The following is a 20,665-nucleotide window of genomic DNA, read 5'->3' as shown; positions in this document are numbered from 1 at the left end:
CTCTTGTACGTAAGCTTCTGATGTAGATGAAAAGTGGTTGGCGTTACGGCCTATTCGAGGAAGGATCAAAGTTTTAACATGTTAAAGAGGCCATGATTATCATGATACAGCACCAAAAAAACTTCCTTGGGTTCTAAAGCCTCTTCCAACAACATTGCTTGGAAAACCCTTATGGATTCCGAATACATGCATGCCACTTTCGAAAGGATTTCAGTACAGCACAAAACTGGGGGCAGTGCAGTTGAACTGAATAATTCCTGGCGGCTTCACCACTAAGGGCAAATATTACAGCAAGCAAGCACCCATTACAGCTCCCGTGCCAAAGCAAGTCATGTCCTACCAATTCAGAGTTTCTTCATTTCATGCTGGCTATGAGCACGTCTTTCATTTTGCTCTACGTTGGTCCAAGGAACGTGCCAGTAGGCGGTCTTAAAGCAAAGATTTTGTGTTACACAAAGACATAGCTTGTCCAACTATGAAATGACTGTTGTGGTAAGAAATCTTGTTTGGTGCAACCACATCCCCTCTTCTTAAGCCCATTATCATTTTCAACCGCCATTAGTACCCTGAAATAGGTAAAATATATCAGTATCGAGGAAATAAAACGTCCAAGCAACGGATATCGTCGTCAAAGCGCATATGAAATATCAGTTCCATAATCTGTTATGAGAATGGGTTTGTTTGTACTAGGCCCATAGGTTGCCTCAAGGCTCAAGGGACATTAAAGATTGGGTTTGGTTTCGTCTTTACCTGGAGCCCAAAATCAAGGCAAGGCCGGGTTCAATGAAGAGGAAACTAATAATCATTCAAAACTTCAATGAATTTGTACAGTAGAGAGAAAACGAATTTCTTTATATTACTTATATAATCATAAATCATGAGAAGAATAATAGAGAAATTCCTTGCCATAAAGCTGTTTAGCATTCAATAAATTTTGCTAATTTTTTATTTATTGGCTTGAATAATTAAGCAAAATGAAGACAAAAAGCACATTCAAGCTATGGAGGAATAATAAATACCAGCCTTAAATAAAAGAATATATACATACCACGTTCCGTTTGAAACATTGGTCACATAGTATGCATAAAAAAAAAAAAAAAAGCTTATTAATGACCCATTAACGCATCGATCAATCCAAGATGGAAACGTAATTGCCAATTCATAGAGTTTTATCTGATATATATATATATATATATATATCACAAAAAATTCAGAAAAATTACAGTTTTGAAATCTTTGAAAATTATTAGTATGTTCAATAACTGCCTTCTATATATGATCAATTATCGAATTTCATAGAAAAATTCCAATCCCATCGGTTATTAATTGATATAACAAGACCCAAGTCATTTCTTTTGATAGCGGTGTTATGCCACCGCCGCCGCCGCATCTGGTCAATAACACGCAACATTAATTAACGGTGGCTCATAAATAATTCACCTGTTGATAATTAACTTCACCGACGACCTATTTGCCTGCAGAATTCCCAGGAGAATCCAAACTATCGCAGGGTTTTCAACGAGGAGTAGGCCTATAATCATCCAATAAACAATTTGATTGAGAAATGAAAACAGATCCAAGCAGGTAGCTTTATTGCAGATCAGTTGGCTGCAGGTTAATTAATTATTCATTGTCAATGTAATTGTGAGATTAAAAAAATTACTCTTAACAGTTACTTCACGGGTTAATTTTATCAATAATCATATGCACCAAATGTTGCTTACGAGTGTGGAAAGCATGTTTGATTAAAATGTGCAAAGTTCAAACAGACAACCGTCATCATAGATATTCACACCCTTTCACCGAAATAGGAACCTGTGACAACCTGAGGAGAGAATTTTTATACTTCCTATATAAAACAAACATTCTCCTCTACGATTTGTGGAAGAAATGCTACTTGACAATAGAACAAGATTTCCTACCACACACACATTGATCACAATTCACAACAATAAACAAACACGCTTACCCACTAGAATTTGTAGAAGAATTGGTAGTTTGCCACCGTTTGTAAGTGTTCCATCGCAGATCACTTGGCCTCTGAAGATACAACACCTTCTTCAACTTTCTTCCAGCCTTCTCCGATTTTATTTTCTCCTGATTCCCTTGCCGTATCGTAAGATGCATGTAATCCAAAGAAGAAATAGTACAACAGCAGCACAACAGTCCATATACCAAACCTTATAAAGGATGCCCCATCAATTGATCCCAGCAGGAAAATGTTAATAGTAATGGAAGCCGATGGTAACCATGGTACCAATGGTACACCCCATAGTTTTGGACTCCTAGCCTGTGGAACAAAAACATGCAGTGCCAGAGTAGCTAAGAACCAAATTGGCACTGTGATCACATAAGCGATCCAATCATTGTTGTCACTTAGACCCCAATAAGCTGCTGTTGCAATTGAAGACGCAAGAATAAGCACAATGCAAGCGATTAGTTTGTTACGGTCTGCTGTAGTTGTCTCACCACTGACATAGTAACGCCGAACAAGAAGCGCAAGAGCCACAAGCATGAAGATGAATAATGTTGATATGGATAGAAGATCGGCAAGAATCCCAAGATCTGTAAAGAAGCCGATAATTGCTGTTGCAGCAAGCATGACAATGGTAGCATTAATTGGTGTCCCAGTCTTTGGATGGACTTGAGCTAGCCATGGTGGCATCATGTGGGTTCGTGCAATATGTGTGAGATATCGTGCTTGACCAACGGCACTGACTAGCAAAACAGTCGTCATGCCTTTCAACGCACCTGCAGCAACAATGTACTTAGCCCATGACATCCCTACAGCTTCAAATGCTACTGAAAATGGGGCATCCTTATCAATCTGCGTGAAAGGTTGCATTAGGCACAATGCCACAGCAAGCAAACAGTATGCAGTTGTTGTTATTACCATCGAGCCAACAAGACCAATAGGGATATCACGAGCAGGGTTTTTAGTCTCTTCCGCCATTGTCGAAACAGCATCAAAACCAACATATGCAAAGAAAAGCACAGCCGAAGACTTGAAAATACCGCGGACATGAAAGGGCATAAAATCGCTGTAGTTTTTGGTATCCGCTTTTGAAAACCCAGCAACGATTATGAAGATAATAACGATAACATGGAAGATGGAAGCAATGTAATTGAAGCGTGAAGAGCCCTTGGTGCTAAGGATAGCAAGGACACAGATGATGGACACAACAACAACGGCAATAGGATCAAGTTGGCCATAGTCCTCGGGCATGCTGTGGACTAAGATGCGGAAATCTTCAGGTTGGTGATTACAGAGGGTGGCAAAGTAGGAAGTCCATGACCGGGCTACCGCTGCACCTCCAATAACATACTCCAGGAGAATGTTACCAGCAGCAATGAAAGCCATGAAGTCACCCAGCTCCACCCTAAGGTAGGCAAACGAGCCACCTGAAAATGAGAATGTAGCAATATTAATATAGACATATCTGCAATGTGTGTATTTCCATGAATCAGAATCCTGGATCAGGCATTAATAAAATACTCGAACAAAATCCTCTATTCTTTTACATGTAGCAAATCAAACTTGGCTTAACAGATAAAAAAACCTATCCATTAAAATCTTCATTAAATTGCTAAATGGTATTTGTTAAATTATCCCTTGTAAACACAAAAAAGCAATCATTACTTTAGAACTTAGCAAGGTTGACATAAATACATTATCTCCACTAATCTAAACGCTTAGAAATGTCAAGCACACGTTTTATACACCAATGTAAACTAGTATCTAGTCTGGCATATATCCTAGACATATTATAAAGGTTGAGTAAATTAGTCAAAATTATGATTAAAGAAAGCACTAACTAGTCAAAAATGAACTCATAGTTCCTTATCAAATAGGACTTTCCATACGCTGTGTGGGTCCCTTTCCTTATGTCCAGAGGGCCTTTTCCCAGAAAATGTCAACTTTTGCTACATTATTTGCCAAAATAGACGGGCCAGAATTTCATAGGATTTGAATATTCAGCCAGATTCTTTACAGCTCTTTCTCATTTTTACTGGCGAAGTAAGATGATTTAACGCGAAAAAAATAAAAAACTAAACAATTTAATTCTAAAAAAAATGATAATTTTTACCTGCAACAGGAATTTCAACCGCGAACTCTGTGTAGCAAAACACGGAAAGCATGGCCGAGACACCGGACACTACGTAGGACAAAACCACAGCGGGGCCAGAGACTTCTTTGGCTTGGAGTCCGGTAAGAACGAAAATGCCGGCGCCGATGACGGCACCGATACCGAACCAAATAAGGTCCCACCACGAGAGGGTCTTCTTCATCTCATGCTGGCTCCGAGCCTTGATTTCGTGGAGCTCTGTTGAGTCAAGTGATCGGGTGAGCACTCGGTCCATGAATCGGCGCGGGGTTTCCCTTAGCGCTTGGACATAATTGCCCCAGCTCTTAAACGACTCCTCAGGGAGAAAATCGTCTTTTGTGCATGAACATCCTCTTCTTCTGACCCCTTCGCCTCCGATTGCACCGTCCACTCCCATCCTATTTTCCACCAAAACAAAATAAAAATCAAAACTTCTAATAAAATTTCTCACCTTTTCTCATAACCCAAAAACAGAAAAAAAAAAAAAAACATTTTACCTCGACGAAACGGGATATCTCTCAACAGAGAAGAAGAGTTTATATTTGTTTTCGAAGACAAAACTCAACAGAGAGAGCGAAATGCTTTGGATGTTTAATAAAGGGAAAAGCTAAGAGTGGTATAGTAAGGCAAAAGATACTGAGACAAAAGTTTTGGCAGGTCTATTCGATAAAAACAAGGACACTTATTATAAAATTCCAGATCCAAATCCCAATCTCGTCTTCAGAGAATTAAATGTATTTCCATTACGCAACCAAAATGGAAATTTTAATAAATAATTTATTAAACTGATCAACATTACTATCAACAATTTTCAAATTAAAAAAAAAACACAAGAAATAGAGATTCCGTTCCACCTTGTTTTTTTACAGAGAAAGCCAGCCTAGGATTCCAAGTTAACACCTATATAGATGTATTTAAACAACAAAACAAAACGTTAATTAGACAATAATCTAGAGGTAAAATAACCTTGGTTTGAACTAGAATTTATCCGATTGCCGGAGATTTTTACCGGTGGACACCGATGGCAGTGTGAGTAGAAGAAGAAGGCAAAAAAAGGTCGTAAGAGCTCTTTTTTCTCGTTGAAAGCGGGAAATCCGTGAGAGGACGTGAGAGTTTTATGAAGTGAAGACTGAAGAGGTTGGTTGCGGTTAACTTTGAAAGTGAAGAGACAGCTGGTAGTCCACTTCGGCGAAGACTGTCAGTTAAAATTTTTTACATTTGGTTTGCGCCATGGTTAACAAATAAGTACTAACAACGCGTGGAATTTAATGTCGTCGGGTTTAGCGATTGATTACAACTTAATAAAAGAGCATTTGTCGCGTTACCACGTCCACATTGTCGACGACGCAAGTTGTCGCGTTACCTTCCATCTCTAGCCATAACAGCTAAACTTCTCTCTTTTAAAAAAATATCTCTTCCGTAATACTGTGATTTATTGATTTGTAACGTGGACCCGGAGGTTAATTTCTTATATATATTTTTTCCAAAAATGGCATGATAATAAAAATGTTAAAATCAATATATTATATTTAGGTATCTGGAATTGAAATGAATATTTGGACTGTAGTGACTGGTGATAGATAAATCGTGTATGCTTTCTGCAAGTTGCATTTGGTTTAATTGTGTATGATCTATAATTGTTGGTTCACAATTATCCACGAGTCAAATGCACGTGTCACGCATACATGACTGATCTTTTTTAGTTGGAAAAATGGAGGTGCTGACTTATCGATTGAGTTTGAGCTTGAGTTTGAGCTTGAGTTTGAGTAGTTCGATTTATCGATTGAATCGAATTCGAGTATTTTTATATTCGATTCAAGTAGCTCGTGAGTTTAATCGAGTTTTTATATTTAAATATATTTTTATTATTTTAATTAATAAAATATTTCAAGTTCGAGCATAAATAATCGAACTTTTGTCAAGTATACGAATCGAGTTTATTTTTACATATTAATAGAGTTTAATCGATCGAACTTAAATAATTCGAATTCGATCACGAATCGAGTTCGAGCTTAAAAAATAAAATTTGATCAAATTTAAATCGAGTATCGAATCTCGAATTATAAATTAAACTCGAGCTCAAACTTCTTACTATATCGATTCGATTCGATGACATTCCTAATTTCTACTATTCGACTAATTGTTATTGGGCGGGGCGTCCAGATTTGAACTTTCAAAAGAAAGTTGAGCTGCCTTATGATTGCTTTTCCTACTTTCAAAAGAAATGTGAATTGCCTCACGATTGCTTTTCCGTTTCACAAACATCTCTACTTGGATAATTGGTTACGGCATACTGGATTCGACAATTCTCGGTTCTTATCTTCTCCAACTTTTAAAACTTAATTTCTGAAATTTGCGTGGCCTGTTATCCTGTAAATTAATTAATTTAATCTTTTAAATCTTGTATGAATTTCATATACCTAGTCAATTGGATGAACCCCCAGTCTCTAATTAGGCCTGCAAAGCAACAGTACAGAAATTTAGTTCTCTGCTGAATATCAATCGGCCCAGACCAGAAGGAATTAAAACTCAGGGCTCAACCCACAAAGAGCAACTTTTACAAAATTTCTTGTTCTTTTTAAAGGAAAAAAAAAAAAAAAAAAAAAACCTAGGAAATGAAATAACAAAATGCCATCGATCAAAATGGCTGAAAAGAATGAATGTAACACTTTGACTGATATGAAATAAGGGGAAAAACCTATATGAACAGTAACACAATTACAGTCCTGGAAACTATGTGAATAGAGTTACAACATCTCTTCGATATCCTCTAACTATCAACAGTCTCGGCAAATTTTCTACCAACAAATCCATATATTCCATGTAGCAGTAAGCTGGGTGGCTGACAGGAGGCGGCGGTATGCTTACAAACACAACTGCTGCCATTCTAGAATATCTTAAAATTGTTGAATTCAGCTTCAGAGTTGTATAGAGAAACTTCTCCGCTTGTTGCTCATCCACAACTACAGGCTTTCCATCAGCCATCAAAGGGGTCCCTTCTTTCTTTGCTGCTGCCTTTATTTCTGCCAAGTAATCAGCTACCCGCCGCCGAGCCGCACTAAATGCCTCCAATGACTCATCTTGCTGAGATCCACCCTCTGGTTGCACATCCCAAGACTTAATCGTTATAACAATCACTTCAGCTTGCATCCGGAGATCATATAGAAACTTCTTCACATCAGCCTTAAGGCCCTCTGCATCTGAATCCTCCTCTGCAATGCAGAAGACCTGAATCTTACAACTCTCAAAGCTCTCTTTTGTAAGAAGAAGCTGTGATAGAAGAAGCATGAGACCACCATCTCTAACAATCCAATACAAATCAATTGTACCATATTGCCTTTGATACTCATTGGGCCATTCATCAAGGCCCTTGACAATGACAACTGCCTTATTTGCAACAATACAGTCGTTAATTATACCAACAAATCTGGCTGGGATTTCTTTTAGGTTCTCACGACGCCATATTTCTGGGTACCGCATGACTACAATATTGGGCTTGAGGTTGCCGAGACCCATGGTCTGTACAATTCCACGGAAGCCTTCAGTCATATTGGGTGCTACAACTATTTCTGCAACACCTTCACAGTTCTTATAGTTAATGTAGGTATCAAGTTGCTTGCAGGCAGCCTTGGCATCTTCAGCACGTTCATGATAGTCTCCATCTAGTATATTGACAAATATGGACATTCCACGGCCTTTCTTCTTCATGCAGTTGGCAAAGTCAGCAAGTTTTGGATGGCAAGGTACATTTTCTGGCAGCTTACCCCAAGGCCTGCAGAACACAAGAGGAATGGGATACCAGTTCTTCGGATGAACTTGGTTTGCTGTAAACATAATAATAGGTCAACAACAGGAACAGAAGAGGTACTCATGTCTGTATGTACAAAATACAAGTAGAGCATGCATATACATGCAGACATGCTATTGGTAAAGATACACATATTATAAGTACCTCCCAGAGATCTAAGGCTACGAAGGGCTAGTTGAAAATATGCACTTTTGAAACCATCCCCCCAGTCCCCAGCTTTTCCTTTAATGCTCACATAATAATATATGAGGCTGGCAAGGGCCAGAGACACTACAGTGAATGGCCACGAGATCAAGAACATGATCACTGCCAAAAAAAAGAAACAAAACAGCTATGAGCATCAGCCTCCAATGAAAGTACAATGTGTCAAATGCATGCTAATATACAGGATCCTTTTCAACTAAAAGGTACACAATGTTAAATACAAGATTGCACTGTATGCAACAAAGCATACCTATACAAAGTGATGCTCCAAGGAGAGAGAGACTCCAGTGGTGAAATTTCCACCGTGGACGCCAACTGGGAGCATCTAGAAGATCTAGAAGGAAGCAAGACAGGTTCACACCAGCATAACATAGAAGGAAAAACATAGTTACAGTTGGCGTGATAAGATCCAGATTCCCAATAATGACACATCCCATACAGACAAAGGCAGTAAAGAGGGTAGCAATGTAAGGCTCACTCCCATCTGCAACTTTGAAGTAATTGAGAACAGGAAGAATATCATCATTGGCTATAGCTGCAAGAAGGCGAGGGGCACCAGTCAAGCTTTGAAGAGCTGCACCTAAAGTTGAAAGAATAATTCCAATATGAACGATAACTGGGAAAGGCCAAGCAATTGTAGCAGTAAGTAGCCTGCATCAAAAATGGTTTAGAATTACAACAATATCTATGCCTTAAATCCTACATAAAACCAAGCACAGGGGAAACAATACCAGCAGAGTCCATGGAGAACTTTAGTGTGAGACTAGCAAACATGATACCTGTCAGTTAAAAGCTTTTCTCTGGTGGCAACAGCTCCAAAAAGTAAGACAGAAACTATATAGAGACCAGTAGTGGTAAGTGTGGCTGCCAATGTCCCGATGGGGATAGAACGCTGAGTGTCTTTAAGTAAGGCTGATCGATTTGAACCTGCCATGATTCCAGTTACAGCTGGGAAAAAAAGACCGACCAAAGCACTGAAAAACATATAAACAAAAAGGAGTTAGAAACTCCATGAAAGAAAAACATTCATTTCATCAGCTTTGAGAAACGTACGAGGTTAACACATATCAAAACTTGACAGTAGGGGGACAACATTTTCCTTTGCTTTGGATAGTTAGAGAGATGGAGGGAAAGGGATGAACTTGTTTTCTACTTTTGGACCGGCAGTATGGCCACCAATTATGCTTAGGATCTGTTTTCCTCCAGACCTCCATTATCAAACAAGTTTTAATACAATTCGGTGAAAGTGTACTTATTGGTGCTATATCTGTAGGATCAACAACAGGAATTGAACATAATCAAGAGACAAGACGCTTGTCTAAACTAGTTCTCCAGAAATAGTTCCTCATCCTTCGATCATGTACAACTTCAGAATGCAAGCAAATTTAACAAAATTTAACTCTAACTATGTACAATGCTAGAAGCCTTGAAGATTCTTACTGAAAGTTCCAATACGCCTTTCCTTCAGCATCAGGGATGCCGGCACTGTTTGTATTCTGATAATCTGAACTCCAGTTATCTTTAAAGCTTTCCAAACTCAAGCCTGTAACTCCAGCTGTATCAAGCATCACAAGTAACATGTTTCATAAATCCACATTAATCCAGGTAAAAGGACAGAAAATGACAAGAAAAACCTGCACACTCAACAAAGGGGATATTCAGATTGATTTTGAGTAATGACATACGGCTTGCACCATGCAATACACCACTGTTGTTTCAGAATTAAGAAATCAACTCTACAAGTTGTTCTCAGGGGCAAAATGAGAGAGAGAGAGAGAGAGAGAGAGAGAGAGGGCAAAAAGGAATATAAAGAAGACACTCACGTTCAGGGTCATCCTTCTTCGCAAGAAAAACCCCAATGAATATGCAAAATATCGAGAACAAAACAGGTAAGAGGAAAGCTGGGGCAACCCTATTGATCATTTTCACCCCACCAAACACAATAATGCAAAGGATGATAGTCACAACAAGCCCATAGATTTGTAAGTCATGTGTACTTATACTCTGTATAGGTTCTGATACTGTGCCATTCACCTTTGTAGTGGTCTCTGCATTGCAAGGAGGGGATATTAGAAATGAATTGGAACAAAATTCTTTTTAACACATTTGAATCTATACCATGACTATTGCTACCAACAACCAGTAAGTACTTTCACAACTTAGTTATCAGCTAAAGACACAATGGCATGGTGACAAGAGCCTCAAAATCTTTAAAAGTAATAAATAAAGTAGAAGAAATAGAAAAGGCAAAAAGATTATAAAGATAAAATAAAACAACAATAGTCCTGTCGATAGCAATCAATCATTACCAGTAAAAATCCCAGCAGAAGGGAGAGCTTTTAGAAAGGTTTCTACCGCTCCCAACACATAACTACAACCACAACCAAAAGCACATGGAAGATACCAATATTAGCATGAGTACAATGTTGTTAAAAACTCATTAAGCTTTCAAGGTAGCAGAATTCATGGTAAGCAATTCTGTTATATTGCATCGTTGACCTATGCACAGAATAGTATCATAAAATAAAAAAAATAACAAAAAAAAAAAGAGGAAAGAACCAGAATATAAACTTACAGAGCACCTGCAACTGCATTGCCAAGGAAGAAACATAACCCAATGCTAACTCCAACCTCAGGACCAAGGGCACGACCAATGAGATAATATGGACCACCACCCTAGCAGTAATTAACTAGAAAATCACTACAATTACGGAGCACAATTATTTAATGAAAGAAATCTCAAAAATCAAGGTAACAACATGAGAATTTAACTCCAAAGTAAATCATCCACTTAAGACATCAGAATGTCTATGATATCAGACTCACATGTGAACTGAAAAATGACTGTCATGGATATATAATTATAAAGAAGGTGTACCTTCATTGCACCATTAGTTGCAATAGCACTCAATGATATTCCTGTCAAGAAAGTACACAGACCACAAAATGATACCAGCAGGAGTGAGTCGCCAATGCCACCCATGCCAATAATCCTGCAATTCTCATAAATGAACCTTAGCAACCAAAATTACAAAATCTACCTATTTTTCTGCATATGTTACAGGTCAAGGGCATAAGTCAGAATTGATTCTCTCTTTCTTGACTGAAAGCCCAAGCTAATCCTTTTCTTATACAAAAGGCATATTTGATATGTCCGTAGAGCATATATCAAATATAACACAACAATGTCTTATGAAATTCAAATTATTGAAAAGAAGCTCTGCTTAAAATTCAAAAACAGCACGATCAATTAGCAACAAAGCACAGATTCAATTTACATTTGCACATGAACTTCTGCACATAGAAACTAAGACAAAATAAAGGTGATGCACAAGTTAAAAAAATTAACATCAGGAGATAGAACTTACCAAGAAAATCGGATATAGTAGATAATACCCAAAATACTTTGCAAGCATGGGATAAATACCCCCATCATTGTACCCATTTTAGCATCAGAGGGCTGCATGATGTATGCACAGAACATGGAACAGCATGAGAAGTACAGTTTTTCTAAGTATTTTTTAAAAAAGAGGACAAGAAAAAAAAGAATGATCTGACACATAGTGCTTCAAAACCCGTTGCACATAACAAAATTTCTCAGTTCTTGCTAGTATTTCAACCGAGTCAGACATAATTGACAATGCAAGCAGTGATTCAAGGAAATTAAACAAAGGTACAAATTCCTTGTTTCAACATTCCACATAAATTAATTTCTAAATACTCCTTCAACAGAATTTAGAACAAGTAAGACATGATTGACATAAATGCCTTGCCAAAAGGAAATTAAATAAGTACCATTTTGTTCTTTCATCAAACTCGAAATCAGAAAAACTCAAAAACTAAAAAAAGGGTAATACCATAATATCACTGGTATTTTTCAACAAATTCTTATTTTATCCATGCCCGGTAGCTTATTATCTTTTGCTCAAGCGTAACAACACTGATTTTGATGATAAAACACATCAAATAATGAAAGATGGTATTAAAGTGATCGATGATGCTAAAGTGAAAAGATAGATTACTTTTGGATGCCCATTGGTGATGGAAACATCTTCACCATCTCTAGGGCTCGAGGGTGCCGGAATTTGCTCTCCTGTCATACTGTAAAACAAGTCAAAAGCAGATACTAATGATAAGTTCAAAAAAGCAGATGTAAAGAAAAATTGTCCAGCCACCGCAAATTATTCCATAATGAATTACAGTTCGATACATTAATCAGCAATTACTAACATCTTCTAATCATTGAGCAAAAACATCAGAGCATAAGCATTAATGAAAACAAAGCACTTACGTTTTGAGACCAAGGACACTGACAAGAGAATCAAAACCAAACAATTCCAACTTATGTTCCCTGTGGGGACCATTGGCTCCACCATTATCAGGAATCGAACCTTCCCTTCCATCGGAATCCAAGTTCCCCTGCGTTCCTACTTTAATTTTCCTGCCAAAAATATATATAGTTATAGACTATGATTAAAAAAAAAAAAAGAAAAACTCTCAGCAAAAGAGAAAGAGAGAGGAGAGATTACCTGATAGAAGATTTGGAATCCGAGGAGGAAGATCCAGGATCCATGGAGGACATCTCGAGAACGGCCCGATCGTTAGGCCGCACAGGCCTATATTTGCGGCCGCCTTTTCCATGAAACGCTTCGTCTCCGCCTCCTTCTAAATCTCCATTGTCCATTTTTGGATTTATTTTTTTCAAAGTATATTGTAGATCTAATTTTTTTAAAATTCAGATCCAAAAATGAAATAAAATAAAATAAAATGCCGAGGGAAAGGAACGCAGCAAGAGTTCCAAGATAAAAATTGGATTTTATTTACATATAAATAAATTATAAACGGGGATGGAGACGCTTTTTCTTTCTTCTTCCTGTTTCCTTTTTTTTTTTTTTTTCTACTTTTCTTCGATAAATACGAAGAAAAACGGAGATTTGAAAAAAAGCGAAACGTTTCTGGCGAATGACGAGCGAAGAGGAAACTTCTCTTGAATTGAGTTGATTTTTTTTAAAAGGACTACTAGATTAGATTTTTTGTCTTGTCTTTGCCGAGTCTTTAAAGTCAGGCAGAAATTTATTGGTTGAATTCCATCTTCAATTCTTCCTGTTTCTGTCAGTCTACGATTCTCACAGTAAATCGTGGAGAATTACTGCATTGTTTTACCAACTTAATTAGATGAAGTTAGAGTTAATTTTTACCTATCTCATGACTTTGTCAATTTCCCTGCTATTAGTCGAAATTATCATCATAATTTGATTTCTTGTTTATATGTTATTTTTAAATATTTTTTATTTAAAGGATGTAATGGTAATTTACATATTATTTTCAATTTTTAATTAAAAAAATTAAATTTTACTCTTTTACTTAAAGAATACATATTATTAAGCCACATACTTATGTATGTATTCTGTATATTGAATTTATACTAATAACATTATAAAGAGTAGTACTTTGTTTTCTTTCTATTTGTCCAAGGTATGTTGCCATACGATATTAATAATTTAAATATTTCACTTATAATTCTATTTATTATAATCTTATAATATAATAATTATAACAAAAAAATTTGAATCTACGACTTAAGAAAATGGATTCGGTATAATTTTTTTATTAACATTATACAATGTTAAATTTTTATTAATTAAATATATTATAATAATTATAAATGATATGTTTACATAACATGTAATATAAAACATTAATTAAAACATTTTTATATAATAAATGCAAGTGGTAATACAAGCTTTTATCATTTTTATTTCTTAGAACATTGTGATTCATTTATTCAAAAATAAAACACCCTAAAAGGTGATTTTATCATTCTTATTTATTAGATATTGGTTAAAATTAGGAGTGTAAATGATAAATTAGTACTCGTAAATTATTAAGATTCGATTCGAATAAAATTTGAATTCGATTTTATTATTATCGAATCGAATTCGAGCTCGAACAACTCGATTCATCGATCGAGTCGAGTTCAAGTATTTTTATACATGATTTGAGTAGTTCGTGAACCTAATCGAGCTTTTATATTTAAATATTTTTTTATTATTTTAATTGATAAAATATCTCGAATTTGAATTTGAGTTCAGCACAAATAATCGAGTTTTTGTTTAATATAAAAATCGAGTTTATTTTTACATATTAATCAAGTTTAATCGAATGAACTCGAGTAGTTCGATTTTGATCACGAATCAAGTTCGAACTAAAAAAATAAAATTCGATCTAATTCGAGTCGAGTATTGAATTGTGAGTTGAGAGTCGAGCTTGAACTTAAACTTTTTACTTTATTGATTTGACTCGACTCGATTACACCTCTAATTAAAATACCGCAGAAAAGACACAAAAATTCATTTAAAAAAAAGCGTAGAATAGAAACATTACTCATTGAACCAAGGCTCTTTCCGCCCAAATTAAAGTCTAGACCAAAGACAGAACCAAGCCCAACAACAAACTGTTGAGTTTAAATTTTTGTAATAATTTAAAAAATAAAAATGAGAGCAATAGATTTTTGATAAATCTCCCACCATATATATATATATATTTTATTCATCCATTTATCCTTTATTAAATTTTAAAAGAAGCTCCGGAATCAAAAGAGTTTATGTCAAATGTCATGAAATTAAAAAAAATAGGAGGCGAGAAGACAATGAGAGAAGAAAGGGGAAATTATAGGACAGAGGACAAATCATTATCATTAGTCAAAAAAAAAAAGGAAGGTATTTTTAGAAATGATATGCCTTTTTTACAAATCCTTAAAAGCTGGTTCGTTGGTCGGGCCTTTAGTTTGGAAGTTGGATTTCCTTTTGTCTGGTTGAACCAGTTGAACTTATCAAACTACCTTCAACTTTAAATCTTTTCTTAAACTTTCCGACGTGGCACATACCTTAAAAATGATTTCTTTTTTTTATATATATATATATATTTGAGGCTATTAAAATAAAAAAATTAATATTTTACCAATAAAATACATTATTACTGTGATCTTTATATAGTACATGAAAACCAATAAAACAAAAAAAAATGTTTTTATAGTTAAAAATGAAGTTAATAAACAACAAAAAAAAAATGATAAATTGAAACTATATTTGTTTTTGGCCAACATATATTTTAAATTGTTAATAAATTTATGTTGGTGAATAAAATTTAGTGACATTAAATACAGCACCACCTTACTGAGTAAATGTATTCACCAATCTTTTTTTTTTTCCTACACGAGTAAAAGAATTGTTTATTTTTTGCCACAAGAGAGTAACAAAAAATAAAATTAAAACATTTTTAAATCTTAAAAAAATTTTATTTTTTTATTCAGCAGTTGAAAAAAGCATTATTTCGACTGAACGAGTTATTGATATTTATATAATTTTCTTTATTTAAATGTAAAGATAGTTCTCAATCGTTTGTTACATTTTTTGTTTGTCAATTGAAATGATTAGGGCTAAGAAAATTATTATAAAAATAAAAATCAATTCAAAATTATAATATTCACATTATTTCGAATTAAATTTAAATATTAAATATATATATATTAAATATAAATTATATTTTGAATCAAAAACTAAAAAATAATAGAATTAAAAATTATTTATATATATATTTTTAAATTTTATAAATAAAAATTATTATTTTATATTTAAAATTATTTAAATATATTAAAATTTATATTAAAATAATATATAAAAAATTTAAAATTAATAGATCAAATCAAACTAAACCAATAATAATTGTCATGGACCTTTTTCTCAAACGTAATAATAGTCATCCTTCACGGCAGGCACTCATGCTAGCGTGGAAAGGGCTTCTGTTTTAAATAAGTAGGAAAGGAGAAAAAGAAAAAAAAAATGGTGGAACTTGGTTGCTAAAATGCCCCATCTCTCGGCTCTCTTTGCTTTGGATGCTTCTGTTATTCTATTAAGGTCTGTCATTGGGTGTCGAGCTCACTACTAACTACACTGCTCACCCATCTTTCGTTTCTTTATCTTTCTCTTTGAAAAAGCTAAGCAAAGAAGAGATCTGTCAAGTTTGTTCTTGGTGGGGGTTTAAGTTTTAGTAACAAGTTTTATCACCTTCAACTTTTTTGAAAGCATTGCTCTCATTTCCCTTCTGTTTTGGGTTTTAACGTTTCCCAAACCAGAACATAAAGATCTTTGTTTCAGTAATAAGGTATATTGGTTCCTTTTGTTTTTATTGTTTTAGTTCCTGTCTCTGACAGTTTCTATTGCAGTCACATTGTTTTCTTGTCGTTTATTCTTTTAAATGTTACTCAAATATATTTTACTAAGACCCCTTTTTTTTTTTGTCTTAAAATATGTTTCTTTGTTGTTTTATTGCAGCTTTAGTTTCAGCTATGAAGATTTTTGAAGCTGGGTTCATTTGTTTTTTTTTTTTTTTTGTCTGAGGATCTGAATCAGCAGACGTTGAAAATGTATCTGGTGTGAGAATTTTTGGGTTTGAAGTTTTGATCTTTGGTTACAAAGATCATCTTTTGGCTGAGAAACCCTGTTAGAATCATCAAGTCGAAGGGCAGGTGGATGATTTGATAATATATCAAGAAACTGGTTCACTATACTTGTTTGCTGTCTTTTTCTTCTGTCTTCCATGAGGTCTTTGATCACCATAAAAGTCAGCTATGAAGTTCATATAGAAGCAACAATTGTGGTTATGAGTGTCATTTTAGCCTAGGGAACTAGATTACAAGAGTGGAAATCACTCCTTCCTGAGTAATTTGCTGCTTTTTTGTTAATTTGTTAGTTGCAGAGATCTTGAGATTGATTGATCTCTTTGCCATGGTTTCTGTTATATTTGAGGTCTTTGAATTTCCAGGAAAGGAATGCATATGTATGAGAATTGCGAATTGGGCTTTTAGAGAGCTTTGTGTTGTTCTTTTTTCTGTCACTGTGATCATTTCAGCTTAATGGAATCAGAATATTTGATCAACCTTAGAAATTTGATGGGACCTCACTTTCATTTATTCATCATCATAAGCAGCATTTATGGTGTAGAAAATTGAGTTTGCTTTTGTGTTTACTGTATTCTACGTGCAGATTAAAGCAGAGAAGGCAAATACTTTATGATCCCTGATTGACAAAATGGGCTGTGTTGCTTCAAGGATCGATAAAGAAGGGAGGGTGCAGGTTTGTAAGGAAAGGAAGAAGCTTATGAAACAATTGGTGGGATATAGAGGAGAATTTGCAGATGCCCAGTTGGCATATTTGAGGGCATTGAAGAATACTGGTGTAACTCTTAAACAGTTTACTGAGTCGGACTCGTTGGAACTTGAAAATACCTCTTATGGCCTGACATTTCCTCCCTCTCCACCTCCCCCATTGCCTCCTCCCCCACCACCACCTTCTTTTAGCCCTGATGCAAGAAAGGCCTGTGACAATGGTAAAGCAGAAGCTGCCCAAGAAGAAAGCATAGAGATTATTCAGGATGATTGTTCTACCCCACCACCTCCTACTGCAAGCTCATCATGGAATTATTGGGGCCTTTTTGAGCCCACATCACCTCTCCATCATCCAAAACAGAGTGAAACTATAGAAACAGTTCAGGAGGAAAATTGGGCAGAGAGTAAGATGGAGTTTGAGGATGAAAACCAGGGAGAGGAGCTCGTTGAAAATACTGCAATAAGTCCTCTCTCTGAGAAACCTCAGCCTGGGGAAATTGTTGATGATAACTCATCAACGATGAGCTGGTATAATAAAGACTCTACAGATGTAGCCATGGTAGTATCGAAGAACAAGACGTTGGAGGGAATTATAAAGGAATTGGATGACTGTTTTTTGAAAGCATCTGCTGGTGGAAAGGAAATAGCTGTTTTTACAGACATCAACATAGGGGGCAATTCTCTTCCATGGAAACTCAATGAAAACAAAAGTAAGCAAACCTTTCAACAATTTGTTATTTATGTCCATCTATTTCCTATGTTTATTTGCTCTTTGTTTTTTGATGGTCAAAACTACGATGGGAAGTTCTATAAGATGCAATTGACTGCTGTTGCAAGTACATAAGAGCTTCAAAATTTCTATAACTTGCTATTTACTAATTTACCTTCAAATATCAACCAAAGGTGGAGCTAGATTTGCCTTCATGCTTTCTGTTCTTTTTACTGTCTTGGCAATATGAATCGTAGTTCAGGCCTCACAGTGAATTCTAACGAATTCTTTGCTTTGTTTATTATTGTTTGACCTTGTAGTAAGTGATTTGAGCATCAAATAGCCAGTATCTGGTAGCTGCATTTTGCTAAATACTAACTATTTATGAACATGTCCATACCACAGGGAAGAGGAGCAATTCTGCAAAGGTTTTTAGTGCATTATCACGGAGCTGGTCCTCTAAGCCCCTTCAGTTTGCAAGAGATGCTGTTCAGTGTGGATCTAGTGAACCATGCAAGCCTGGAGCTCATTGCTTTACTCTTGATAAGCTATACGTTGCAGAGAAGAATCTTTACAAGGAAGTAAAGGCAAGAGTGATACTTAGCCTGGCCATTGCGTTAATACTTGAATTATTAGAATTTACTATTTGATTGTGGTTTCTCCATCAAATTTTTGTTCCCTTTGGATCTTCCTATTCCTTTATGTATTATGTTTATGGTTTTGGTGGCAATATCAGAATTTTGTCAATGCTTATCGGTATTGTGTATGATGACTAGAGGACTATATGACTATGTTTTGCCTCGGTTTTTATTTCCATATTAGATTCTGCACAAGTATTTGTATTCTTACGGATAATAACGTTTGTAGGAAGAAGAAATTACCAAATTGGAGCTTGAAAGGAAATTGATGTTGCTGCAAAAGCAGGATGGAAACCATGACTGGACCAAGACTGAGAAAATCCGATCAAGTATTGAGAATCTGGAGGCTCACATAAGACACCTGCAACATTCAATAAGCTCGGCCTGTTCATCTATATTGGGGCTTATTGATGAGGAGCTTTACCCCCAGCTTGTTGCACTAACTTCGGGGTAAATTTTGGTTGTTGTGCTACATAATTTAATTTTTTTAATGGGTTTGGTGATACCTGAATGGAGAATGAGAAATAATTGTTTGGATGCTCCAAAAATCTCACAATTCATTATCCAAAATAATTTAAAATGATTTGATTTCTTTCCTGACCCTTATTTTCGGAGGAACTTTCAAAGGGTGTTTGTATATCCAGAATTCAAGAAAAAAACCATAAGAAGTGTATGGTGAATCCTTCTTTAACATAATTTTAACTTCTGTTTTCGTCCATATCCTGTTTCTGTTTCCGAGTGAAATTATCAATAAGCCTTAGTTATTTTCTGATGGGAGGTTTTTTTTTTTTTTTTCTTGTTCAACTTGGGAAGATTGAATCATGGTTTATATTTATGTAGTTTATAAGATTGAATTTGCTCAAATTGTCTAATCTTCCCAATTACAGGCTGATGAAGTCGTGGAAAATGATGTACAAATCTCATCAAGCTCAGAACCATATTTCACAGCAGTTGAATCATCTCACTGATAATTTAGGAATGGACCTGACTACTGAATCCCATCGTCAGGCTACTGCTCAGCTTGAAACAGAGGTTTCTTTCTGGTATTACAGCTTCTGTAAGCTCATAAAATCTCAGCAAGAGTATGTAAGAACACTAGACGGGTGGATCCAACTTACTGATTGCCTTGTGGATGACCACCAGCAGAATCGTTGCTTATCTGCAGTTCGTAGGCTCTGTGAAGAATGGCAACTTGGTCTTGAAAAATTACCTGATAAGGTAATCTTTTCCATGATATATTGGACAAGCAGCCCATTAGTTAAAGTATTTCCTATGTTCTATCATTTGTAGTTATCTCTTACAAATCTGCTGTGCTTGCAGGTAGCTTCAGATGCCATTAAGAGCTTTTTGTTGGCAATCCAATCGATAATCCAACAGCAGGCTGAGGAACACAAACAGCAAAAAAAATCTGATAAGCTTGAGAAAAGGTTGCAGAAGGAGTTAATGTCACTTACCGAGATGGAGAAAAAGGTGGAGGGAAGTGTAGCAACTTTAGACGTAAACTCCACTCTGAGTCCCAAGCATCCTTTATCCATGAAGCGTGCCAAAATTGAAGCCTTAAAGAAGCGAGCTGATACGGAGGAGGGCAAACATCTAAACTCAATCCAAGTAAGCAAGAGCATGACTTTGAACAATCTAAAAACTAGCCTTCCCAATGTATTTCAGGCATTAATGGGATTCTCGGAAGCTTCTTTTCAGGCCTTTGAGGCCATTCATAGCCACGCTCGGCCAGAAATTCGTTGTAATGCATCAGAGAACTCAACAACCTAAATTTGATTGAATTGTGGAATTGTATGAAATGATTTGTGCCGGTGATTGTCAATACTCAATATCTGAGCTGCACTGAGGGGTACAAAGCAAGAGTACAAGGTCTTGCAACTTCAGAGAACGATAAAAATTTTTAATTAGTGAAGTTTTGATTACACTGGCTTGTATAATTTCACACTGCAAATATATGATCACTTTTTGAGGAAATGTTCCTCTTCTCTCTCAAATGTTAAAAAAATATATTTGATCTGACAGTTGACATCGTAC

The 20,665-nt window shown here is 35.6% G+C and overlaps 3 protein-coding genes and 1 long non-coding RNA gene across 12 annotated transcripts; 1 reads left to right on the top strand and 3 right to left on the bottom strand.

The window, feature by feature from the left end:
• Positions 1 to 315: 315 nt before the first annotated feature.
• On the bottom strand, positions 316 to 2,021 carry LOC149519845 (uncharacterized; the record flags this gene model as incomplete). Its single annotated transcript, XR_016327834.1, has 3 exons — positions 316 to 566; positions 1,441 to 1,531; positions 1,970 to 2,021. It is a non-coding gene; the product is annotated as an uncharacterized LOC149519845 (long non-coding RNA).
• On the bottom strand, positions 1,717 to 5,193 carry LOC111308557 (cationic amino acid transporter 1-like). 4 transcript variants are annotated; one of them, XM_089744027.1, is made up of 4 exons: positions 5,116 to 5,193; positions 4,604 to 5,006; positions 4,089 to 4,504; positions 1,717 to 3,402 (listed from the first exon to the last, which is right to left on the bottom strand). In XM_089744027.1, the coding sequence occupies exons 3-4, from the start codon at positions 4,501 to 4,503 to the stop codon at positions 2,030 to 2,032; spliced, it is 1,788 nt and encodes a 595-aa protein (XP_089600153.1). In that variant the 5' UTR covers position 4,504; positions 4,604 to 5,006; positions 5,116 to 5,193; the 3' UTR covers positions 1,717 to 2,029. The 4 variants fall into 4 exon arrangements, with proteins under 4 accessions (XP_089600153.1, XP_022762684.1, XP_089600147.1 ...); XM_022906949.2 differs by having other exon boundaries at positions 4,961 to 5,006; XM_089744021.1 differs by lacking the exon at positions 4,604 to 5,006 and having other exon boundaries at positions 5,073 to 5,193.
• Positions 5,194 to 6,722: 1,529 nt separating this feature from the next.
• Positions 6,723 to 13,162, bottom strand: LOC111308554 (cation-chloride cotransporter 1-like). 4 transcript variants are annotated; one of them, XM_022906943.2, is made up of 13 exons: positions 12,648 to 13,162; positions 12,410 to 12,559; positions 12,141 to 12,219; positions 11,487 to 11,578; positions 10,997 to 11,111; positions 10,694 to 10,794; positions 10,428 to 10,489; positions 9,942 to 10,166; positions 9,559 to 9,673; positions 8,898 to 9,092; positions 8,369 to 8,769; positions 8,059 to 8,220; positions 6,723 to 7,930 (listed from the first exon to the last, which is right to left on the bottom strand). In XM_022906943.2, the coding sequence occupies exons 1-13, from the start codon at positions 12,800 to 12,802 to the stop codon at positions 6,840 to 6,842; spliced, it is 2,943 nt and encodes a 980-aa protein (XP_022762678.1). In that variant the 5' UTR covers positions 12,803 to 13,162; the 3' UTR covers positions 6,723 to 6,839. The 4 variants fall into 4 exon arrangements, with proteins under 4 accessions (XP_022762678.1, XP_022762679.1, XP_022762680.1 ...); XM_022906944.2 differs by lacking the exon at positions 8,059 to 8,220 and having other exon boundaries at positions 12,648 to 13,139; XM_022906945.2 differs by lacking the exon at positions 9,942 to 10,166 and having other exon boundaries at positions 12,648 to 13,139.
• Positions 13,163 to 15,903: 2,741 nt separating this feature from the next.
• LOC111308551 (benzoyl-CoA reductase subunit C, putative (DUF630 and DUF632)) lies at positions 15,904 to 20,664 on the top strand. 3 transcript variants are annotated; one of them, XM_022906937.2, is made up of 7 exons: positions 16,142 to 16,281; positions 17,163 to 17,994; positions 18,399 to 18,580; positions 18,861 to 19,081; positions 19,519 to 19,849; positions 19,952 to 20,239; positions 20,330 to 20,532. In XM_022906937.2, exons 2-7 carry the CDS (start codon positions 17,208 to 17,210, stop codon positions 20,399 to 20,401), a joined length of 1,881 nt encoding a protein of 626 aa, XP_022762672.1. In that variant the 5' UTR covers positions 16,142 to 16,281; positions 17,163 to 17,207; the 3' UTR covers positions 20,402 to 20,532. The 3 variants fall into 3 exon arrangements, with proteins under 3 accessions (XP_089600073.1, XP_022762671.1, XP_022762672.1); XM_089743947.1 differs by having other exon boundaries at positions 15,904 to 16,281; positions 16,452 to 17,994; positions 19,952 to 20,664; XM_022906936.2 differs by having other exon boundaries at positions 15,962 to 16,281; positions 19,952 to 20,664.
• Position 20,665: the final 1 nt, after the last annotated feature.

The sequence above is a fragment of the Durio zibethinus genome, chromosome 2 (genome assembly GCF_047325235.1).
Source record: "Durio zibethinus cultivar Kanyao isolate XHJ-2024 chromosome 2, ASM4732523v1, whole genome shotgun sequence".
Taxonomy (NCBI): domain Eukaryota; kingdom Viridiplantae; phylum Streptophyta; class Magnoliopsida; order Malvales; family Malvaceae; genus Durio; species Durio zibethinus.
This window is presented reverse-complemented; position numbering and strand designations above follow the sequence as displayed.